Here is a 26190-nt window from a genome sequence, read left to right as displayed (position 1 = left end):
AATACAGAGGAGGAACTGTCATGTCATCTAGGTAAACGCTGAAATATTTTTTTGATATATGGGGACCGAGATGTTATAGTGTTTTTCTGCTTCATAGTGATGAATACACTACTGTCACTTTATGCCCATACAGGGCTCAATTATGTTTCGAATGTCTGAAATGAATTACATAAATTTACTTATTTTTGTTGTATGCAGAATTCTGACTTGTTAATCACTGTAGGTTGATTTGACTCATCTAGGGTAACAATCCGCCTAAAATTAACCGCCTATTGATGTATTTACATCATTTGTTCCTAAGTGCCTTTTTTTCACTTGCATTAATGAATTTAAGGACTGTATTTAATTTATGATGTAACATATATATTATTTTCTTTAAGTGAACAAAAGTCCGATGTTTAACTGCATTTGCAGTCTTTTCACTATGTTTTTGATTTAGTGAACCGGAACTAGATTATGTGAACCGGATATAATACTGCTTACGCAAACTGCACGGTGTAACTCAGTCGAAAAAGGCGCGAACGCCGAAACGCGTCCTGCTGTTACTGCTGCTATCTCGAAATAATGCAATAAACTAATCGCATCGAGAAATCTTGCTCAGTGCGGTCTCCTTGATTCTACAAGTGGAGTTCTTGGAGCCGAATATATATATGTATATATATATTCACTTAAAAAACCATAGGTTTCACACATGTTATAGTTAGCTGGACATTTCACTCGTAAAAAACCATTGAAAGTCCCCCGTTATAGTTAGTTCAGATAACTATAACTCGTGCGCCCGCAATCCGCTGCTCATGACGTCACATATTACATCACTCATGACATGGTCAGTGGCATCACTCATGACATCACTGATGACATCATCCTTGTGATAGAGTGGCGGTCGCGCGAGTTATAGTTATCTGAACTAACTATAACGGGGGAATTTCAATGGTTTTTTACGAGTGAAATGTCCAGCTAACTATAACATGTGTGAAACCTATTTTTTTTAAGTGAATTTGCAAGGTTTTTTAAATGCTAATTCCTAACTATAACGTGTGTGAAACCTATGGTTTTTTAAGTGAATTTGTAAGGATTTTTAAATGCTACGTTATGTATGTTTTATTATATTTTTTATATATTTATTTTACAATAAGCTACCTATGTATATAGTCATAGATTGACTGTATCCTGTAATATGGAATGGCTCGTTTAAAATGTTTTTTTGTTTTTTTAAGGTTTTTCACCGTGCGCGCACCGTGCGCGCACCCCGCAATTTTTTGAAAAATAAATAAAATGGTTTTTTCACCCTTCAGGGTCCTTCAGGGACCCCCTGACAAAGGCTAGGGGATCAGGAACTCTCTACCCTGCCCCCTTTTCACGTTCTCCACCTTTCTTTTTCACTGTCACACACAAAACACACAAAATGGCGGCCGACACTTCCTGATTTTGACCGATTTGAATGTTGATTGACATGTAATCACCAATCAGAATTACGCTCGCGCACGTTATGGTGCGCGCACCTGTGCGCCCACGGTGCGTGCACGGTGCGCGCTTATAGATATTTATGTACTTTTAACTGCAATTTTCTCAGGAACTACTGAACAGATTGACACCATATATGCAAAAGGCACATGCCTGACCTGAGGACTACCTCTTTGCCAAATTTCAAGTAATTCTGTTCAGCCGTTCGGGCTGTACCTTCGACTAAAGGTCCTATGGGAAAATGCATGGGGAAAACGCGTTTTGCGACCCCCCTTTTTTCTCAGCCCCCACTTGACGAATCACCCCGAGACTTTCAGGGTAGGCGCTGAGCGGAGCGCCCCATTAGTTTTGAAAATTTCGCGAGGATTCGTCAACCGGCGCCAAATTTTCAAAATAGGTGGGGCGCTACGCTACGCTCCTACCCTGAAACAGCTACAGCCCGAACGGCTGAACAGAGTTACTTGAAATTTGGCAGAGAGGTAGTCCTCAGGTCAAGGAAGTGCCTTTTGTAGGTCTGGTGTAAATCTGTTCAGTAGTTCCTGAGAAAATAGCATTTAAATCAATATATATATCCGTGCGCTTACGGTAAGCTTACCGTACGCGTACGGTGACGTGCGCGAGCGCGATTCTGATTGGCTGTTAGATCTTAGTAAACATTCGAATCGGTCGAAACCAGGAAGCGGCGGCCGCCATTTTGTGTGTTTCACTCAGAAAAAAAAGGGTGATAACTTGAAAAGGGGGCAAGGAAGAGAGTTACAGACCCCCTAACATTTGAAAGGGGGTCAAAGAAGGACAGAAAAGTACAAAAAAAACATTTATTAATTTTAAAAAAAAATCGCGGGGTACGCGTACGGTAAGCTTACGGTGAGTTTACCGTACGCCTACGGTAGAAAAAAAAAATAAAAAAAGAAATAAAATTCAGATTTAAGTGTTTAGATATTAGGGGGCTCTAAAAAGAGCTGTTGTGTTTATGAAGTGATTTGATTTTTTAGTGGTACCTACAAGTAAGTACCGATGCAGAGTCTAAGGTTCAAGAGGAAGACTCTGTTCCCTTCATCAGTGAAGTGTACACCATCTCCTCTATAAATGTCTTGCATGTCATAACGCAAGTTGTTGTGGTAAATGGAACCCATACCATAGTCTCGGAGGAAAGCAGAAACAGATTTGTTGACGTGCTTTCTTGCTTTGTCAATCTGCGGACAAAATTGATTGGACCAGTTCCATTTTTGCCTTTGGCATATGTTAGAATACACAAAGGCAGTTTTAGGGAAAAGTGAAAACAGTTGTGCAAAGGTGTCCTTCATAAGCATTTCCAGACCTACCCCAGACAAAGTGCCTAGGTCATTGCCACCACAGTGCACTATTATGAGGTCAGGGTGTTGGATTTACATGAAGGATTTCACCAATGGCATCAATTGGTGCCACTTTAACCCTCTCTGACCAATCCATTTAATGTCTACATTTGGCAAAGCAAGGTCTCTCACCATACCTGTTTTCTCTGCATACTTTTCACTCCAGAATACATAGCTGTGTCCTACAATCCACACTGTGAACATCTTCCAAGGAGATCGGGGTGCACTCAGGAGGTGTAATTCAGTAGAATGGTAAAAAGAAATGAAAGACAGTTTGGAAATAGAGGCATACATATTATTATTTTTTTTTTAAACTGATTGGCTGTTTCATACCATTCTACACTAAAAACTAGGCTGTATGTGTAAATTTATAGAAGCATGTTTTGTATTGGTACAGAAAAATGTGTAACCAAAGAACAGTAATAGGGATTTGCTGTTAGGTTTGAAAAGTCAAGCACTCCTGCTCTTTGGAAATGAAACATTGTGTGGTGAACTTCTGACCTAACTCTACACAGCAGTGTTTCAAGAGCAGTTGCTATGGTAGCAGGCAGAAGTCAAGTTGGGGGAAGGGTACTAGGCTGAAGTCAAGTTAGGGGAAGGGTACTGTTGGAAAAGGGTTGGTTTTCAACCAATAGAAATGTGTGATTACATTTGAAAAAAAGGGGGAAGCACTGAGATTTGAAACTAACATGTATATGTGTGGAAAAAGAGAGGGAAACATTGCCATTATCTGGTTCTGCTGAGAGGAGAGAGGTGTACAGAACAGAGATCCTGGCTCTGAAAATCTGCTGTTTGAGTGCCACATTTCTTTCACAACTAACTAATTTTAAAGGTGAGTTAAGAGTTTGAGAGGGGATGTATATGGTAAATTAAGAAATGAATAATAGAATTGGAATTCCTTTTGTTGAAGTTGTCTTTATCATTTTGTGTTTTGGGAGGAATTTAAATGTGAGGAACATGTAAAATAATATGGACTATGTTTTCACCATAAATTAAGGTGTACTGGTATAAATGAGGAATACTTTTAGGGTTTGAGGTTCAAGTGAGTATTGCAAATACATTCAGCATCCTAAGGCTGGTTGCCCTTGCTGGAGTGTAGTCAGTCACCCAGGTTACACATGTTGCTGGTCTCAGAAAACTGTTTGGTATTGCTCTGGTGATTTTACATTTGCATTAGATGGAAAGGGGGAGCTATTTTTTTGTGCAGAAGCAGACTCTTAGCACACAGCCAGCTGCTTATCCTGTGGAGTCATGTACAGTATTCACAACCGAGTGGGGTTTGAGGTTGCAGTCAGTAATGCAAATACAGTCAGCATCACTAAGGCTGGTTGCCCTTGCTGGAGTGTAGTCAGTCACCCAGGTTACACATGTTGCTGGTCTGAAAAAGCTGTTTGGACATGTGCTTTTTTAAGAATCTGAAAAGTGGATTCAAAATGTGTCAGACTGTAAAAGTACTTATCACTTGCCAAAAAAAAGAGTAGTAAGTGTGCTTTCAAATTGGCAAAGAAATTTCGTTTTCTGACTAATATGAAAACATGACTCTGTGTGCAAAGAGGAATTACAGGCAGAGATTTATTGCGTATTGCTCTGGTAATTTTACAGTTGCATTAGATGGAAAGGGGGAGCTATTTTTTTGTGCAGAAGCAGAGTCTTAGCACACAGCCAGCTGCTTATCCTGTGGAATCATGCACAGTATTCACAACCGAGTGGGGTTTGAGGTTGCAGTCAGTAATGCAAATACAGTCAGCATCACTAAGGCTGGTTGCGCTTGCTGGAGTGTAGTCAGTCACCCAGGTTACACATGTTGCTGGTCTGAAAAAGCTGTTTGGACATGTGCTTTTTTAAGAATCTGAAAAGTGGATTCAAAATGTGTCATACTGTAAAAGTACTTATCACTTGCCAAAAAAAAGAGTAGTAAGTGTGCTTTCAAATTGGCAAAGAAATTTCGTTTTCTGACTAATATGAAAACATGACTCTGTGTGCAAAGAGGAATTACAGACAGAGATTTATTGCGTATTACTCTGGTAATTTTACATTTGCATTAGATGGAAAGGGGGAGCTATTTTTTTCTGCAGAAGCAGACTCTTAGCACACAGCCAGCTGCTTATCCTGTGGAATCATGCACAGTATTCACAAACAAGTGGGGTTTGAGGTTGCAGTCAGTAATGCAAATACATTCAGCATCACTAAGGCTGGTTGCCCTTGCTGGAGTGTAGTCAGTCACCCAGGTTACACATGTTGCTGGTCTGAAAAAGCTGTTTGGACATGTGCTTTTTTAAGAATCTGAAAAGTGGATTCAAAATGTGTCATACTGTAAAAGTACTTATCACTTGCCAAAAAAAAAGAGTAGTAAGTGTGCTTTCAAATTGGCAAAGAAATTTCGTTTTCTGACTAATATGAAAACATGACTCTGTGTGCAAAGAGGAATTACAGACAGAGATTTATTGCGTATTACTCTGGTAATTTTACATTTGCATTAGATGGAAAGGGGGAGCTATTTTTTTCTGCAGAAGCAGACTCTTAGCACACAGCCAGCTGCTTATCCTGTGGAATCATGCACAGTATTCACAACCAAGTGGGGTTTGAGGTTGCAGTCAGTAATGCAAATACATTCAGCATCACTAAGGCTGGTTGCCCTTGCTGGAGTGTAGTCAGTCACCCAGGTTACACATGTTGCTGGTCACAAAAAGCTGTTTGGACATGTGCTTTTTTAAGAATCTGAAAAGTGGATTCAAAATGTGTCATACTGTAAAAGTACTTATCACTTGCAAAAAAAAAAGAGTAGTAAGTGTGCTTTCAAATTTGCAAAGAAATTTCGTTTTCTGACTAATATGAAAACATGACTCTGTGTGCAAAGAGGAATTACAGACAGAGATTTATTGTGTATTGCTCTGGTAATTTTACAGTTGCATTAGTAGGAAAGGGGGAGCTATTTTTCTGCAGAAGCAGACTCTTAGCACACACCCAGCTGCTTATCCTGTGGAATCATGCACAGTATTCACACACGAGTGGGGTTTGAGGTTGCAGTCAGTAATGCAAATACATTCAGCATCACTAAGGCTGGTTGTCCTTGCTGGAGTGTAGTCAGTCACCCAGGTTACACATGTTGCTGGTCTCAAAAAGCTGTTTGGACATGTGCTTTTTTAAGAATCTGAAAAGTGGATTCAAAATGTGTCATACTGTAAAAGTACTTATCACTTGCCAAAAAAAAAGAGTAGTAAGTGTGCTTTCAAATTGGCAAAGAAATTTCGTTTTCTGACTAATATGAAAACATGACTCTGTGTGCAAAGAGGAATTACAGACAGAGATTTATTGCGTATTGCTCTGGTAATTTTACAGTTCCATTAGATGGAAAGGGGGAGCTATTTTTTTCTGCAGAAGCAGACTCTTAGCACACACCCAGCTGCTTATCCTGTGGAATCATGCACAGTATTCACAACCGAGTGGGGTTTGAGGTTGCAGTCAGTAATGCAAATACATTCAGCATCACTAAGGCTGGTTGCCCTTGCTGGAGTGTAGTCAGTCACCCAGGTTACACATGTTGCTGGTCTCAAAAAGCTGTTTGGACATGTGCTTTTTTAAGAATCTGAAAAGTGGATTCAAAATGTGTCAGACTGTAAAAGTACTTATCACTTGCCAAAAAAAAAGAGTAGTAAGTGTGCTTTCAAATTGGCAAAGAAATTTCGTTTTCTGACTAATATGAAACCATGACTCTGTGTGCAAAGAGGAATTATAGACAGAGATTTATTGCGTATTGCTCTGGTAATTTTACAGTTGCATTAGTAGGAAAGGGGGAGCTATTTTTTTGTGCAGAAGCAGACTCTTAGCACACAGCCAGCTGCTTATCCTGTGGAATCATGCACAGTATTCACAACCGAGTGGGGTTTGAGGTTGCAGTTAGTAATGCAAATACATTCAGCATCACTAAGGCTGGTTGCCCTTGCTGGAGTGTAGTCAGTCACCCAGGTTACAGATGTTGCTGGTCTCAAAAAGCAGTTTGGACATGTGCTTTTTTCAGAATCTGAAAAGTGGATTCAAAATGTGTCAGACTGTAAAAGTACTTATCACTTGCCAAAAAAGCAGTAGGAAGTGTGCTTTCCAATTGGCAAAGAAATTTCGTTTTCTGCCTAATTTCAAACCATGACTCTGTGTGCACACAGGAATTGTTTTTAGATATTTAATTTGTGAAGGAGTTATTGTGATTTTCACTTGTAGGAAAGGGGTACTTAGTATTTTAAGATTTGAAAAGATCATAAAAAATGTAGTAATATATTTAAATAAAATAAAGGAATTTTTTTTTAGTTTTTTTCAGGTATTGCTGAAGAGCAGTGAACAAAATTTAAGATGCCTACAAAATCCAGACTAAGGAAAAACCACAAAAAAAAACTATATTTGAAGACAACTGGAGGACCTAAGTTAGTTGGAGATGCTCATGTTGGGAAAAAGAGAAAGTCTTCTGGTAAGCAGACAAAAGATTTTTTAAAGAACATCTTCAAAAAAAGGAAAAATGTACAAAATGTCGGTACTGGAAAGAATGTTTTAAATAGAAAAGAACAGGAAAAAATTGAGCATTTAGTTAATGCAAATATACCTTCAGAAATAATAAAGATTAACTTAAACAGAAAAACAGCGTTTAAAGAGATACGTAGAAAAATGTTTCAGAGAAGAGTTATGCCCAATTTGATAAAGGATGTGAAGAAATATAAGCAAAAGGGTAAATTTTATAAGAGAAAAAAAGAAATTGAAGCCATTGCAGCTAAGGCATTAGAATTAAAAAGGAAACTATTCATTTTAATTTTGAATAGGATGCGTACATTAGATAAAATGGTTAATGTACTAAAATCACAAAGCAAAAGGAAAAGAGTAGTGAAAAGAACAAACTTTTGTAAAGTGTTTTTAGGAGAATGGATGCATAGTTCAAGTAGTGAACCTTTTTTTAATGAAGAGAGTTATTTTCAAAGTAATAGTTTGCTGCATGCAGTTGACACCAGAGGTCGTGCTTATGAAGTGAAAAATGGTTGTATAATGGAGAAGGAGAAAATGGTTCCAAGAGATGAGGTACAAGTGATGGCGGATGAGGCTATGGGGAGACGTCCTAAAGCCCCAGTGTACACTTGGAATTGTAGTAGTATTTGCACTGTGCGTCAGGAATCAATTGATAAATTTCGTGAGTTTCTAAGAGAATATAGTAAAAAAAGTGTAAAACAGAAGATTAAGGTGCTTTAAAGTCTAGATCCATGCAGAGTGAGAGAGAATACTGGTTTGCAGGGTCATTCTCTGGCTTGTCTATCTAGAAAAGTGTGTAAAAGTGTTTTTCATCATTTTAGGATGCTGGCTGTTCATCATACTGAAATGAGAAAGTTTGTGAGACGGTTGTATTTTGCTAAAAATCCAGCAATAAAGTTAGATGAATTGAATAGGGCTCTGTTCCGTGGATCGGTATCAGATGTAGAGAAGGTTACTGATGAAATTCAGTTTTGTTACTTTGGTCCTGAACAAGACAGTGCAGAAAAGGACACAGTAAATGAGGAAGAAGTGGAAGAGAATGTAGAACCCTCTGTAAGTAAGACATTTAATGATCACATAACAAAATTTGCAATAATCTCTAATGAAAGACCAAATATTACTTGTATTTGTTGCCGCAGAACTCATTATAGAAAACAAACTAGGAATGTTGATCTCTACAGAAAAAGTGAAAATGAAGATAATTATAAGTGGAAGGATTTTGCCACATATATATTTCTTGAAAATTGTTTTGAATTGGGTGAAGATCAGCGTATTTGTAAATACTGTTACAACAAGTTAGAGGAAAATAGAATGCCGACCAGAGCTGTACATAATAATTTAGAATTGGATTTTATTCCTGCCGAACTTTCTGAATTAAATACATATGAGTCTATACTCATTCAATGTGTTCATCCGTTCCAGACCATAGTACGTATGGAGCCCAAAACTGGTAAATTACCTCCTTCAGATTTACTGAGAGGTTTAAAAGGAAGAGTGGTGTATTTGCCCTTGGATTTGAAAAAAAATATGGAAACTATTGATGCAGATACTTTGGAAACTGAACCATTAGTTATTCTGGTTAATGGTGTACCTACAAAGAATAAGAAGATTTGGCAGGAGCTGGTAGATGTACGGAAAGTACAAAGAGCAAATTTGTATTTGAAAAGGAATAACAAATGGTATGAATCAATTTATATAGAAGAAGAAGAAGAAGATTTACAAGAAGACACAGAAACACCAACTGGACAAATTGAAAAAGTGGACAAGTCAAAGGAAGAAGAAATTTATGAACATTTTAGCATACATCCTCTTCATTCAAAAGAAGTTATGGGAGACAATATTGATCTGTTTCAGATGAAGAAAGCAAAAGGAACTCCCGTGAGTGTATGGGAGGAGAGCTTGGAAGCTCGATGTTTTCCCCAGCTGTTTCCTACAGGAAAAGGAGGACGATACGATGAACGTCCAGAACAGATTCCAGCTTCTGAGTATCGAACTACAAGACTATATGCAGAAGATCCAAGATTTCGACAAAGTATTCCTTATTTGTTCCATCTTTTATTTGAAAGCGACTTGTCTGCATTATCATATGCAGTAAATCACATTTTAAAAAGTGGAGTACATTTACAAAATGTGTCTGCTAAGGATTTTATGGAGAAAGTGCAAAATTTGAAATTTACTCCCGTTATGCCGAGAGATTCCTTGGATGTTTTCAATGAGCAAATAGTGGCACAAATTAAAAAGCTTAACATCAATATTAATAAAACTAAAAGGAAAATGTCAGATCAAGAAAGGAAATATGGCTAACTAATTGAAAAACTAAGAAAAGAAAAAGAGGTTGTTGTCAGGAACTCGGATAAGGGAGTAAACATTGTCCTGTGGCCCTTAATAGAATATATGACTGAGGCAATGGGACAACTTAACAATATGGAGTGTTATAGAAAATGTTCTTTCCAAAAATTCAAAAGCACACACAATTGTTTTTTAACAAAACTGTTGGTGTGGAAAAATGTGGGCATGTTAAGCACTAATGAATACAATATCTCAGGAAAGAGCATCCTACCATCCCTAAGATATATTTAATCCCCAAAGTATATAAGGACAGATACAAGCCACCGGGAAGACCGATCATTTTGGCATGCGACGGGCCATTTGAAAACATGTCACGTTACATCGATTTTTTTTCCTGCAAGATCATGTCCATAGTTTGGACTCTTATGTACAGGACACTCGTGACTTTCTGCGGAAAGTCAAAAATATACAATGGCAAAGTCGGTACCATCTAATAGCACTTGATGTAATGTCCATTTATACATGTATACGAAATTGTGATGGAATACGGGCAACTGAACATTTTTTATCTGGTAGACCGATGCAATTTGTTCAACACAACAGGATGATAATTGATCTGTTAACCTTCTGTCTGGACAATAATCTGTTCCTTTTCAAAAATCAGGTATACCAACAGGTACATGGAGTGGCAATGGGGGCCAGCTTCTCCCCCAGCTACGCATGTTTGTTCATGGGCTGGTGGGAGGAGCTGGTCCTCAAGAAGCAATATGATCATATTTGCCAGGAAAAAAAGAATCTGTTGGCTTAGATATATAGGTGATTTGTTCATAGTATGGCATGGCACGGAACAGAGTGCGAAGGAATTCATGGCACAGCTTAACATCAATTATATCAATGTAAAGTTCACATCCAGCATAAGTAAGGAAAGTGTAACATTTTAGATGTACAAATCGCTATAGTCAATAATGCCATATCAACTACTCTGTACCGAAAAGAGACGGCGGGCAATGCGTTACTACACGCATCCAGCGCTCACCCTCGTCACCTGATAGAAAGCTTCCCCTATGGGGAAATGCTGTGAATACAGTGGATCTGCAGCAGTGAGAAAGATTGTGAAAATGAACAAAATGAGAGTAAGGTCCGATTCCTGGAAAGAGGATATAGGAATAAAACCATTGGTAAAGTCATGGTAAAATCGAGGCAGAAGCCAAGGGATGAACAACTAATATATAGAAGTAGGCTGGAAGGAACAACTAGTAACACCTTGGATGTACTGAATGAATCCACACGTTTTATTATGTAATTTTCAAGGCAGGAGAAACAGATTAGGGGGATAGTGAGACGTAGGTGGCCCTTTACATTAGTTGATCCTATAATTGGGCAGTCCCTCCCTAGGAAACCAGCCATTACCTATAGAAAAACTGCATCTTTGAGGAATGCCTTGGTGAAAAATATTCCTGAAGATCAGATATAACTTCTTGGCTTACATCTAGGAAGGGAATTTTTACAAGTTGTACATTTTGCATTTGTACAAGTTGCAAGGCTTGCCAATTTGGGGTTAATGAATCGGTATACTACACAGCTTTTAATGATAGTCCTCGTACTATCACTCGACATTTGACCTGCAGAACAGAGTATGGAGTCTACATTTTAGAATGTAGCTGTGACTTAAAGTATATCGGCAGTAATAAATTGTCAGTACGTAAAAGGATCCTACAGCATACAAGGGCAATTACCAACAATGACCCGAGCTACCCTGTGGTGAAACACTTTGAAGAACAACATGAAAGTAATCTCAAGCATCTACGATATTATGTATTAGATGCTATTCCCTTAGACAAACGAGGGGGAAACAGGGTAGCAAAATTGAGACGCCTGGAAACCCAATATTTATTGGAGTTGGATACTAATTCTCCGGGGGATCTTAACACAAGTGAGGACCTTTATGCTTAATTATGAAACCACCACAATAAATCGCCTTATCTCTGAAAGACCAGCGAAATAGGACCTTTAACCCATACTGAACACAAATGTTTATTTAATGGATTTTATTGTAGTTAATATTATTCTTAAAAGATGGTATTTATACAACTGTTCATCTGTCGTAATATACAAAACATTTAATGATCATTTCCAAAAATAGACTGAAAACCAAGGAATTTTATACAGTAGGAAAAAAATGGAATTGAGGTTTTAGCAATTGAGTTGTATATTTTTTTATATTTATATGTATTTATTTATTTATTTAATTACATATTTTATGTCTTTAGTTATGTTATTGCTTAGTTTTGCACATGCTATAGATTGCACCAAAGTCTTTTGCCAGGGCATGCCCAGTAGTATGAAGAAGGACATTATGTCAATACATGCTGCCCCTGGCACAAGAGGATATTTACAATTTGAAAATGTATAACTTTTTAATATTTTTAGCACTTGCACAATTTATAGGATTTTAGCACTTCTCTAGGGTATTTATATTGATAGGCACTTTCACAATATTTTAATACAGTTATAAGATGAGAATGGGGAACAATTAAGATACAGGTGATGGTTTAGAGCAGTATTTGTGCTAATGAAATCTTCAAAAGAATAATGAATACTAAACCATGTTTGGCGTGTCCATAATATGTATTTAGAAGAAATTGATAAGTACATTTTTATGAATTTACAAAAAAGCATTTAAGCCAACAATTGTATCACTAATGTTTAAATATATATTGAAGCATTCAAGCATACATTTCTTCCATGTCCATTAATTAACTGTTAAGCACTGTCACTTTAAAAATGGCGATCAGACTTCCTTACGCTGTCATGTGATCAAGGAAGGCAACTGCCGAAACGCGATGGCGAGGCTGTTTGTGCGTGAATGAACTGAAAAAAGAAGTACATTACCTGGGTCCAGTCTCGTTTGTTGGAGTAGCAGATGTGAGCGAGGAATAGCGATACATATATGTAATATCTATAGTGGTGATGTCATTGCACCCTGAATGTTCTGTCAGCTCCTAGGTGATAGAATGTTCATGCTTGAAGCATGGATCATTCCCTGGAAGCTGTTGTTGATGAGCAGTATTAAATACGTCTTCTCCACATACCGGTTGTGATAGTGGTCACTTCAATTGGCGACGCGATTGGGATTTACTGCTCATCTTTATACCAATGTGTGCGGAGTTAATCAAGTTAAAATTCGTTTCTACAATTTTTTTTTTTTAAAGGAAAATAATCGTATCCAGCTTTAATATTCTAAAGAACACGTCTGAATTGCCATGATCTTCATACTGCCGATGGGACACTCGGTCTCGGCTAACAGTGACATCCTCTGAAGTCAGATTCATCTGTTGTTTTCTCCACGGAACGTCAAGGCCGTTACTAGTAACGTATAGTCGAGAAATAAGGTATTTGCTGACTGGATGTATTTTTGAACAAATGCGAAGGTATTTGTCCCTGCGTGTATTGGAGGCTGATTTTGTTTACTTGTAGTACGCTCACTCGTACCAGCGCTTCATTTGTGTGACATTTACATGTGCCATTGGAAAATTATTTGGCTACCGGCGCTCTGACAGTTGCACGTATGAATTTAGACCTCTGATGCCACATTTAGAGGAGACCGACGCCGTTATCAAGGTCCATTTTTAAATTGTTGGTTTGATGGTTATCATGACAGTTGCGCTTCACATTTAAACTTCAAATTGGCTCGCGTAACTCACCTTGTTCATAGAGTCGGGCGGAACCTGTTGTCAACCTTCCATGGGGCTTCTCTGTCTTTGTTGCTGACATTTGACGTTGTGCAGCAGGAGCGCGCCGTGAGCCACGCGGCATGTGTCTTCTGTGCGTCTCGCCATCTTCTTGCCTGCAGATCCAAGTTATCGTTTTTACGTGTTCTTAAAGGATTACAGCGCCCATCAATAAAGTTCAATGAAGCCCTCTCAATAAAGTTATGTCTCGATTGCTGCAACTCATAAATCTTTGACATATTCCGCTGGCGAATATCAGGAATACTTTTGGTCCTTTAAATCTTAATATTTGGCAAGACATCAGCGTATGAATGCTTATTAGCTGACATTTCGTCGGGGTCAAGGTACTGTTTCTACGATCCTCACGTCAATTGTTTTCCTGAATTCAACCATTGGATCTATCATTCTCCATTTACTGACTTTACATTAACTGTACTCTATCGCCATCTTGTGGATGTTTATTTAAACTGAAGGACTCTCTTAACTTTATGTTAAATTGTGATTTTAAAATAACATCTCACGTTTATTACAGGTGCAAATTCACACATTATTTTTTTTAACGATAAATCCGACAACAGTTGAGTCTTTTATTTAGGAAAAATACACTATAACAATATTAGTTTTTTGTTCTTGTGAAGGAAAAGGAGAAAGTTTATATTGCAAGAGAGAATATTTGTCGTATTTCTACATAGTCGTGTAGCTTGTCTCTTGCAGCATTTTTATCATGCAGAATGTACAAGCACCTTCTCCTTTCCTACAGCTTCCAAGAGACCCACCAGTAGAGTGAAAAGTATGGTACAGGGCATTTACGAAATATTTAGGAGCCATTGGGGGTCTTAGATTTAGTGCTGAACGTAAAAGATTGATACTCGAACACAATTTGGGTTTTGAGGGTCAGGCTGTGCTAGAACATTTACACTTACCAGAACCAGCAGAGGGTGTTGAACCGCTTAACGATTTTGACCAAGCTATACAGATGTTAGAAAAAAATTTGATGTTGAAAAGAGCTTGGTAGTAGCCAGGCATAAGTTTTTCACGAGGGAACAACAAGCCTCTGAAAGTATTGTGTCATACGTTGCTTCTCTACGTATATTGGCTTCTGAATGTGAGTTTGAGAATTTTACGTCTCAACTCATCAGAGATCAAACCAGATGCTATTAACTTTAAAAAATCCATCACTTGAAGAAACGGTCTCTATCGTTAAGAGCATCGAGTTATCACAAATGTCTTCCGATGAGCTTAGATCAGACAAATCCACGGTTGGTGTTGTAAATGAAGGTAAAAATGGGGCAGATAAGAATAGTGTCTCTGAGAAAAACAGTAGTGAGAAAAGCAGTAATGAGGTTAAAGGGAAATTGCCTGTGGTAAGACAAGATAAGAAACAATTCTATTTCCAAAAGAAAAATGTGTGTTCAAAGTGTGGTTATCCGTCTCATTTTCCTAATTCACGAGTTTGCCCTGCTCGAAACGCTTTGTGTAGAAATTGTGGTAAACAAGGTCATTTTGCAAAAGTGTGTACTTCCAGGAGGAATATCAATGTTGTGTGGGAAGAGAGTGACAAATTGGGGAGTAACACAGAAGTTGTAAGTTCCATGAGTGACTTGATGTTAGTAGTCAAGGATGATTGTGAGGAGTGTGCAGACCCGATTGTTGACATAATAGTGGATGGAAAAATGTTGAAACTACTTGCTGATTCAGGAGCACGCTTGACAATGATCACCGAAGAGTTGTTCGAATCTGTATGGGGTGATAGGCATCTTGAACCTCCTGACAGAAGCCCTGTGTCTTATGAAGGAAGGAAGATTCAACTAAAAGGTTTTTTTGAAAGCACATTAGTGTTCAAAGAGAAGTCTATTAATGGAAAGATATATGTTGCTATCAAAGGATTAAATATCCTGGGGTGGTACCACCAAGGTTTATTCGGAATGACTCTTAGGCCAGGCACAAAGGAACCAGTATCCATTGTTAATGAATCAACATGCTATGACGAACCTTCCAACTGGGGAAGCAAATTCCCAAAGGTTTTTTCTGACTCACTAGGTTTAATCAAGGGTTTTAAACATCTTATCAAGGTAAAAGATGGAGCTATTCCTTGCAAACACAAACTGCGTAATGTACCCTTGAGTGTTAGGGATGATTTAACAAAAGAGTTGGAGAAGATGTGTGATTCAGGTGTGATTGAGCCAATCGAATCATCTCCTTGGTTAAGTCCTCTGGTCGTCGCACGGAAAAAAAATAGGAATCTCAGAGTCTGTATTGACTTACGCAGTCTCAATAAGAATATTTGGGTGGATTCACACCCACTACCCCGCATTGATGACATAGTTTCAAAGTTTCAAGGTTTCAAATGGTTTTCGAAGATAGATTTATCTTCGGCATACCATCAAGTTGAATTGGATGCATCATCTAAACACTTGACTGCTTTTGTTTCTCCATCTGGAACTTTCCAATTTAAACGGATGCCTTTTGGGCTGGCTTCCGCAGCTTCCGTATTCCAACGTGTGATGGAAAAAGTTCTGATGGGGGTGCATAATACAGTTGTTTTTCAAGATGACAACCTAGTAGCAGAAGTTTGCAGGTCGTCGCATGATAGAAGTTTGACTGAAGTGTTAAACAGACTACAAGAGAAGGGTATTGTGGGCAATTTGAGCAAATGTGTTTTTGGGGTACAGTCTATTGATTATCTAGGGCACCGAATATCAGGCGAGGGCATTCTTCCCAGAGTTGGTTTGATTGAAGCAATTGTTAAAGTTCTTTCTTGGTATGTGTGAATTTTATTCTAAGTTCATTTCAAACTTTTCAGCTAAGACTGCTCATTTACGTGAACTTCTGAAGAGAGGAACTGTCTTTCTTTGGGATCAGAAGTGTCAAACAGATTTTTACAAAATTAAGAATGAACTGAGTCTCTGTAACATAATGACTCCATATGATCCTACTCTAGAATCCATTGTGTCAGTGGACGCTAGTCTGGATGGTCTTGGTGGCATGTTAACTCAAATGAAAATTGGGATGGAACATACTGTTGGATTCATCTCTAGATCATTACGTCCCAGCGAGAAAAACTATTCTGTAATCAAAAGAGAACTTGCTTGTTGTTGGGCTGTTGAGAGGTTTAAAAGTTTTCTCTGGGGTAGATCTTTTAAGCTGCTGACTGATCACAAACCCCTTATTCCCATTCTTAATGGTGTTCTTGTGAAATATCACACGCCCAGGATCGCGAGATTGAGCTCTAAACTTTTTCAATACAATTTTGCAGTTGAACATATTCCTGGAGGAAAAAACATTAGACCTGACTTTCTCTCCAGATTGCCGTTGCCTGCGGTGCAGAGTGAATGTGTTGCAGATGAAGATGAGGAATGCTTAATTGCAAGTATCGATGTCTGTAAAGAGGGGTGTTTCAAGGAGGAAGAATGGTTTGATGTGTTACATTCAGATTCTGTTCTCAAGGAGGTAAAAAGACGTATCATCCAAGGTTGGCCAAAGGAAAAACATCTGGATAGTGAACTACAACCTTTTTCTAAAGTGGCTGATGAACTCTCTCTAGAAGAAGGTGAGATGATTTTACGTGGCGATAAATTTGTACCCCCAGTTAGTTTGAGAGATCGCATAATTATGGCTGGACATGAAGGCCATTTGGGGCAAACATGTACCAAGCGCAGAATTCGTTCTATTTATTGGTGGCCTTCAATGGATCGTCATATAGAGAGTATGGTTGAAAATTGTTTTGCCTGTTGTTCCAGCGACAAAGTGATCAAGACTGTCATTCCTCCCAAGGTAAAAGTTTGACCTACCTTCAGGGCCTTGGATGAAACTAGCTTTGGATTTTATTGGCCCGTTCAATGCGTTACCTAATAAGTATAAATTTGCATTGGTTATTGCTGACTATTACAGCAAGTGGTGGGAAGTGTGTTTTATAACTGAACCTAATACAAGTGAAGTTATTAAGTTCTTAGAAAGTCTTTTTGCAAGGGAAGGTTTTCCTAAGGAATTAGTGTCAGACAATGGAGTACAATTTGTCTCCAAAGAAATGCCTAGTTTCTTAAATCAATCTGGCATTTTCCATAGGCGTGTAGCTCTTTATCACCCACAAGGAAATGGTTTTATTGAGCGCATGAATCATATTTTGGTTGATTGTGTGCAATGGGCTGTCTCTGGTAATATTGATATTAGAGGAACTGTTCAGAGTATGCTGTGGGATCATCGGACTACACCGGGTACTGAGTTTGGGAAAAGTCCTTTTGAGTTACTGAGAGGGAGAGTTGCAACGTTTAGCATGTGCCCAGCTTGGATGAGGCAGTGGGGACTATTGTCAAGGTCAGTCTTGTCATACTGTTTTGAGAGAGTTGAGGGAAATGTGCATTCACATGTACACAATAAAATCTATGCTGAGGAAAACACTTCTCATCTTTCCGGAGGAAGTTCTCATAAAGATGAGTGGTCTCACAATATCAATGTGGGGGATTGGGTTAAGACAAAGATTCCACATAATGTACCCAAGGGTCTATCTAAATTCAGTCAACCAATGTGCGTTGATTTGGTTTCGCGTTATGCTGTGAGAGTCAATGGCAAGAATTGGTGGAATGTATCTAGAATTTATAGAATCCCTGATAAGGTTGTGCATCAAATGGGCTTAAAAGATAACATTGTTCCTCCTCTTAATAAATCTTCTTTTGAGGGTGGGAAGATTGGATTGAGCGGGAAAATTTTGTCCTGTGATGGTCCATCACAAGAAAAGTCTACTTCCTTGATAAGGAAGAGCACCCGCAGGAGATTTGTTCCCAAACGTATGGATTTGTAAAATGTTACAGTAATTCTAATTTTGACTAAGTTTGCTTTCTGTATTTATAGTGTCTTTTCTTGTTATTCATATTTTTTATTGTATGTAGTTTTGCCTTATGTTCTTTTTTGTTTTTCTTGAATATTCTATCATTATGTTTTTGTAAAGAAGGGAGATATTGTAATATCTATAGTGGTGATGTCATTGCACCCTGAATGTTCTGTCAACTCCTAGGTGATAGAATGTCCATGCTTGAAGCATGGATCATTCCCTGAAAGCTGTTGTTGATGAGCAGTATTAAATACGTCTTCTCCACATACCGGTTGTGATAGTGGTCACTTCAATATATATATACATACATACATAAATAAATATATTTAAAGTCTATACATCCTCTAGAATTCAACACACAGGGAGCAGCAGATCAAGGTTTTACCTGAGTACCATTCAGATCTCTCCATCTGTCCCCTTTTGATTGGAACAGCCTCCTCAACACTAGCGTTCATTTTTCTGTCAAGTGACAAAATAGGACAGAGGGGGAACAGACCCTCTTTTTCTTCCACCCAACATTAGAATGTAATCTTCCATGAAGTAATGGGTGTAGTGTTTCCCTCATTTTACACCCAAGAGGAGCTGAAACACACCAACTACAAGGGCATATTTATTCTCTATAAATGTGGATTTTACAAGATGTGGACTGTGGTCTGGTGCTTGGCCTGTTTGTGCCCTGCCAGTCAGCTGTTCCACACAGCAATCCATCAGAATAAGTTCACATATGTAGGTGACTATACCACAGTGGAAACAGGCACACCAAAACTGTGTACGGGTGTATTTTTGATTCTAGGTTTGTTGTCAAAACAATCGTGAAGTGGTATGCTTACAGTTTTCTCTCTAGGCCTGCATGATATCTAAGAAAATCTGCCATGCCCACTGTGGAAATGAAGCAGACGCGATCAGTAGAGTTCTAAGTTTATTCCTTACAGCCCCAAATGGAGTGCGGTTAGAAGTCAGAGCTACAATATCGTTATCACAGTTGGGAGCAGGGAAGGAGAGGAGAGGGTAAGATGCAATGTTGGGGAGCCAATGGGAAGGGGTGGATAACAATGGGTGCTCTCACGCAGGAGAGCCTGTGAACAGTAACTGTCACGCGCTGGCAGCAGCACGTGACATTGCATTTGAATAAATTACAACACACACACACATTTTTAAAGAGCAGAAACCTAAGAGCGTGGTAGAATGTAAGTAGTGTCAAAGACTTTCTTACTGGTAATACCTGTGAATATCAAGTATTGGGAAAATACTGATTCCTCAGATTTACAAAGCAGTGAAGACCAGAACTCCCTGCCAGTGGCAAATTTCCTTTGATTGAGAGTTCCACACTTCTGATAAAAAAACAATATCTCACGTGTGTGGGGTTACTTATCCAGAATGCACTCCAAACTTTGAACTTTGCCAACATAGCACAATATTTCCTTACAGTTCCCATAGGTGTTGGCAACAGTGTTTGGGCAAGGGATTGACAGGCACCGAGGAAAACCGGATATGTGTGCACCTCACAGCTTTGTGTTACCCATGATGACATTAGTTGCAGCTATGTGCAGTGGGTTATGTCCACAGTGAGTCTTTCAGCTAGGCCCTACATCCAGACACCATGTCACAAGGTGTGGTGATGCTGGAAAAAATGTACAGTGAAAAAAGACGAATGGTTCTGACTCAAAGTCTTGGACTGAAAGTATTTGTGCAAAGCAATGGTTTATACTTACAAACACTGAGGTCCTGTTGTTAACAGCCTGCACTCCCCGTGGTTGCAGTCTATAGCTCCTGGCACGTTCTTATTGCAGTAGGTCACGCAGTTCAGCAGCCCATCAGCAAAGTAATATGGGAAGTAGTATTGTGTATAATTGGCATCTACTCTACTTTGGCATAATTCTGTTGAAAAAGTATCCATAATAATATCATCATTTCACATTCATTAAACAAATCTCATAATTTAGTAGTTCTAAAAAATGAAATGCTTTTTTCCTCTGCTTCATAAATGGCAGTACAGGTGCCTGGCCCACTGAACATGCCAATGAGACAGGAAATGTGATAGAAATGTGACAGCATGTGTGACGCATGTTAAACTGATTGTTGCACAGTTCTGGGATGCTGTAGTTTATAAAGATACAAAGGCATGGTACATATTACACAGTTAGTGCAGCAGGAACAGGAAGCTGTAGGAGTGGTACAGGTTGTTTTGACAGAACCCTGAAGCATACTACCAACCATGTTTCCTGAGACTTGTGTCGTTCAAACCACAGGAACCATACACTACTGCTGGATCTCTATGGATGTGGGGCTATATACACATAGAGATGGGAAACAATCTTTACCCTGCAGTCTCGGCAACAACCAGCCTTTAAAACGCAGTCACTACCCTGACTGCTACGTTACCATGTGTGACTTTAAACCGCAGGTCGTTACAATTCCTTGCTGTAGGGGGAGCGTTGTTGGACTAGTGTTTGATTTTTAAGTCCAACACCTTCCCTACTTTTGCGTAGCCTGAAGTTGGAATAGTCATTTATACTATTCTAATGTCCAGCGCCCCCTAAAGCAAGTCATTGTAATGACTTGCGTGGTAAAGTACTGAGTGGTAACGTCTCTGTCGGGGTAGTGACTACATTGTAAAGGCATGTGGAGTAAATTAATGTGGGGTTCTGTCATACAACCCACAGGGAGATCCCCATACTAGAGTCCTTCAATTTCTCATGTATCTACTCGCCCACTTCTAGCACTCAGGAGGAGTGAGGAGTTTAAATATGATAGAATACATGGATTTTATCATGAAGGCATGTTGCTCTCTATCAGATGCAGGTAAAAAGACCTGTCCCACATAACTATGTATCTGTTCCCTCCAGCCATGAACTGTGCCATGATCTGGGCATGGACACAGACATCATCTGTGTCAAAAAGAGTTCCACTTTGGGTTGACCCCTGTAGTCCAGCCAAGTCTGGAACTCCTCTAGGAAGCAATCCAAAACTTATGGATCTGTGCAAATTTTGTTAAAAATTGACCCAACTCATAGTTGTAAGTGAGCCTCTCAAACTGAGCGTGACTATTCAACAGTCAATTGTGACCCCTGTTTAGAAAACATGTTTGCCAGATGGTGAGGGCAGTCCAATACATGCCCAAACAGTATTTTCACCATTTCATCTCCTGCTCCCCCATAATGCTACCCCAACTCTTGCACTAGTTACACATAAAAGTTAGAACTATTATTTGCATTGCATAGGAGAATCATTCTATTATGGCTACAGTGCTTGGAACATAATATGAGGAATTTCTTTTGCACTGAGGAAATTAGACCTACTAGGTTTATATCCTAATCTGCACTGCAGGGTTCATCTCGGAGCAGGTGTCTTCATCTCTCTGTCTCCTCCTACTTTAAGCGCCACAGATTTAAAACAGCCATGGGCGCTTCGCTCTCAAACCCAGGCTTTTCAAAGAAGCATGTCAGTAAAAAGCGTTTTTCTGCGCCCTTTCAAGTTACATCACAGAGTGGTGTGAGATCAGAATGCTTCACTGATTCTATGAGGCTCAGATTGTGACTAAAAACACAGCAGTTAATTGAACACTGAAAAACTTTAAGTCACATATTTCATTAGCCCCAACATCCCAATGTCTTGTCCAAACATAGGGACCACATCTTCCCATATATATTACTATCACAAAAGTCCTTCTTCTTTCTTTGATTCTGCAGTGGCCGGAGATAAATGCACTTTTATTTCTCCTTCATTGAACACGTGCCGTGCAACACACTTTATTGCTTTACTAGATTTCATGCTATAGGAGATGGAGTGGGTTCTACTCGGGGTGGGGGGAATTCTCTGATTACCCCTGTCGCATTGGCCAGAAGTGGAGTGAGAGCAGGCACTGTAAAGCGCCATCTCGCCGCTTGGAGCGAGGACATTGTCCTCTTTCGCTGTCTTCATGCATGGTCGTGCAGCCGACACAGACTTTTTCAGTGCCCGATTGGTTTTGTGTGCCTCATGCGTAGAGCTCTATGCTTCATCCCCTAAGAAATGTCCAACTGGGCTGGAAAAACATGAATAAAGGCTTTGCTTGAGGGAATGCTGCAGGTTGCTCCTTCCACAGCTAGGGGCCGATTCTGATCCTGGACTTTTATTTTACATGCAAATCGGATCCGTATTTTTTTCCATACAAATCGTACAAGTCCCTTCTAACCCGTGTAGTACAATTCGGACGGGCAAAATACATCCAGATCGGCCCAATCCTTACAAATCGGATCGGGAAAAGCTGTACGACACGGACTTGTAAAAAAGACCATACAATTTGTAAAAAGGCTGTCCAACCCGTCAAGTACGATTCGTACCGGGTTGTCAGCATGCGATTTGTATGGAAAATGGCCTGTATACGGGGAATGACTTGTACCGGGCTACGAAGCGAACCCCTATACGCCTCGTACCCTGGTATGACTCGTTCTGGGGGTACGACTCGTACCGGGGTACGGGTCGTATAGGGGTATGAGGCGTACAGGGGTCCCCCCACATGCGAGGCGTGTGTATCGTGCGTACACCAACATCGCGCATGTACGCACCGTACATACGTGATTTTGGGGTCCGCACCGTACATACGCACTTTTGGGGTACGGTGCGTACACAAGCGATTTTGGGGTACGGTGCTTGTACGGTGCGTACACGACCAGTACCCCTTCAGCGCATATATACGCACCGTACCCCACTTTCCGTGTCATCGGTACGCACCGTACATACGCACCGTACCCCTGTATTCATGAGGTGTACGACGCGTACATGGGGGGGTCAGTCTCGTACTGTTTTCGGGGCGTACAATGTTTTCCCGGCACTTTTTGGCTCCTTTAAAAACAGAGCCGTACGGAGTGCCATTTGTACGAATCGTACTTGACGGGTTGTAAACTGCTGGCGGGAATACATTTGAACGTCGCGTACAGGGCAATCCGAATCGGAATCGCTTGTATATACGAGTTGTATGGTCTTTTTTACAATTTGTATGGAGAGCGTCTATTTGTATGGATCGTACTTCCTAGGTTGTAGGGGAATCCTTACAAGTACGAGTTGTATGGGGAAAACGCTCCATACCACGATTTGTACAGCGTTTTTCCAGGATCGGAATCGGCCCCTAAATGTCTATATACTGGACAGGGCAATTCACTGCCTCTCTAGGACTATCTGACGCCTGCTTTTGGGCTGTACCCCCCTTGAACCTATTCCATCCTCATGAGATTGATTCACTAATGACATACTACGCCAACGAGGAGGAAGGATACATGGAGTATGATGATGTTCCCTATGGGCACAAAATGGAAGAGAGGTTGGTGGAGGCACTGAATACCCGTGTGCAGGACTCCTTTAATGGGGCCCTGATTAGGCCCGTTATGGGTTGCGTGAGTCGGATGGGCCCTCTGGGGACTCCTTACCTCGTGACATCACGACCAATGAGCTGGGCTTTGCCCAGAGAGCCTCTTCTGGGGGTTCTTCCTCAGCGGAAGTCCTCTTGCAAATTGCCACTTCAGTCCTTCAGGACCATGAATATGGAAGCACGCATCCTCAAGACCCTTCGGGATCTCAACAATTTAAATACCCCCAGTGACAAACGTGTGTGCAGCGTCATCTCCCCCCTCAACAGATTTGGAAGCTCCACTGCCAGCGGCTAAACTATAGCGTAAAGTACACCATGATGCAACTGATGTTCCAACCCATAAAAACCTACTGTTTGACCCAGACAATTTAGTTCATCCACGTTCCATTGATTGGGAGCCTTTTATGGAAGGGGCGCATCAGGAACAGGTTAGATTGAGCAAAGGCTTCGAACCAGAGGTGTCCTCGGCCCTCTCTCCTTCGGAAGGTTGGCGAATTTCATTAAAACATTTGCAGAAGACCCCAAAAAAGGCCTGGATAGGGAATGGCGTGGATGCCAAGATAAGCTGTTGGATCTTTCCAGTCCACATGCTAAAGCTCTAGAGTTGGCCTTCCAGTTGAAAGAGGCAAATTCTCAGTTGGATCCAGGGAAACTTATTGAATAGGTTCAGCACGCGCTGTGCCTTCTCAGCAACACCAATCGAGCAATGTCCACAGTACGCCGCAAGGCTTTAATCATGCGGATTGATCCATAACTGGCAGATTTGGCCTTAACGGAGGCAGGCACTATAGCGAATAGGTTACTGTTTGAGGACAAATTCGTCAAAGACCTCAGCAAGTATGTTGCCACATTCTCCGCATTGGACAAGACCTAAACTTCCATAAAGAAAGTGTTTAACAGTGGCCTTTTTATCAGGGTCAGGCACTTTTGAGGCCAAGCACCAAGCCGTGATTCAACCAGGCTACCCTACGCTATTCACAAAGGGGAAGAGGTGCTCCCTCGGACTCCTCCAACTTCTCCCCCACCCGTAACAGAAGAGGTTGTGGCCATGCCCAATAAGGTGGATATAGGGGTGGAAACAACGCCACCGTTGCCACAAAGGTAAGAGTTATCCCATCTTCGAAGGCTGTGGTGTGGGAACGAATATAGTTGTACCTGCACAATCGAAGGGCTATCAGCCAGGACCCTAGGGTGTTGCAGATGGTTCAGGGGTGCAGACAGGAGTTTTACTCCACCCATCAGCAAAAGAAAGATCCAACTCCTCTTCTTTTTTCCCAAGCAGAAAGCTGTTTCATAGACAACAAGACTCGTTTGCTGCTCTTAAAAAGGGCAGTGGTGAGGCTATTCACCCCACCTGCAGGGGTTTGTCAGCACAATATTCTTGGTCCAGAAGAAGGACCAAGTCTTTCAACTGGTCCTGAACCTCAAATATTTGAACTCTTGGATCGTGTATCACTAATTCAAAATGCAAGGCATATACTTGCTCTGCCACCTCTTACAGAAGGGAGATTGGATGGTCTGTCTCGATCTCACGGACGCTCACTTAGCAGTCCCCATCTTTGCCCACCATCGAAGGTTTCTCCATTTGCTGGTACCATCACTGGTTTGAGTTTACCACCCTTCCATTTGTATCAAAATCTTTTTATTGAATTTAATCGGAGCATCACAGTAATAAAAAACATTGCAGGTACATTCATACAGTAAACAGGTCAAGTGTTATGGATAGCTTCCAGGTGAACACAGCTTGTGAACGAGGACTCGACCCAGTGCAGATCTATGCTTCTACGCCCCTTCTTAATTTACCCGCTTCTACTAGCAGTTCCTCTTGTTATCGACCCAGTTGTAGGGACACTGAGTTAGAATATGAATGTATACTGTCCATACTATGCTCTCCATTGAAGGAACATAAACAAAAAAGAGTGTAACCAGTGCATCATGGTGTTAGTGGTGCAGAGTGGTATACAGTGTGGGGCGGGCCAGTGGGCAGAATCCAGGTGCCTCTCAAATTAGAAAAAAAAACCTTGAGGGATTCCCTACTTGGTTAGATGTGGAAAAGGTGAAGGGCCCTTAGTCTGGGGCTGCATGCAAATAAGGGTAGACCGTCTGATTGGTATGTCACCAACAGGGACCAAATGCATTCAAAGCCTTTCCTAGTGCCCCCTAACGCTCGCCGTAATCTCACGTCACTGTGTGATGGATGTGGCCTCTGCCTTTTTCCAAGCTGCTGCGATCGCCATCTTAGCCGCTCTGATACACAACCACATGATGGCATAGTCACTGTTTGTTTGTCTCTTCAGTAATCGATCTCTAAGCCCCAGAAGGGTGTGTTCAATGGTCTCCGGTATGGGATACCCTAGGATCAGTTTTATCTGAGACAGGATTTCTTTCCAAAATGGGTTGATGGATGGAAAGTCTCACCAAATGTGTCTAAAGTCTCCCAACAGACCACAGTCTCTCCAATATCTATCAGAAGTGTTAGGGAATTTTTAACGTAGCTTCTGGGGGTGCATGTACCTATCGTACATTATTTTGTAGTGAGCTTCCCGGAGATACATAGAGTGAGCATGTTTGGTTATGTCTTTATATAGGCGACTCCACTGCTTCTCCTTCACTGGGTTAGACAGGGTGGCGTCCCAGAAAGCTGTGTGACTTGTTCTCTCCCGAGGGCTCAGC

The 26190-nt window shown here is 40.5% G+C and overlaps 1 protein-coding gene across 1 annotated transcript in view; it reads right to left on the bottom strand.

Annotated features, from left to right (window-relative positions):
- The window catches only part of LOC146780114 (uncharacterized), a 478834-nt gene that overhangs the window by 186471 nt on the left and 266173 nt on the right, over window positions 1-26190 (bottom strand). The window contains exon 8 of the mRNA XM_085638050.1: window positions 19883-20048. Coding sequence (XP_085494176.1) covers window positions 19883-20048 — 166 coding nt within the window. The remainder of the gene's footprint in view (window positions 1-19882; window positions 20049-26190) is intronic.

The sequence above is a fragment of the Triturus cristatus genome, chromosome 12 (assembly GCF_964204655.1).
Source record: "Triturus cristatus chromosome 12, aTriCri1.1, whole genome shotgun sequence".
NCBI lineage: Eukaryota > Metazoa > Chordata > Amphibia > Caudata > Salamandridae > Triturus > Triturus cristatus.
The sequence above is the reverse complement of the archived record's forward strand: the minus strand, read 5'-3'. Positions and strand labels throughout refer to the sequence as shown.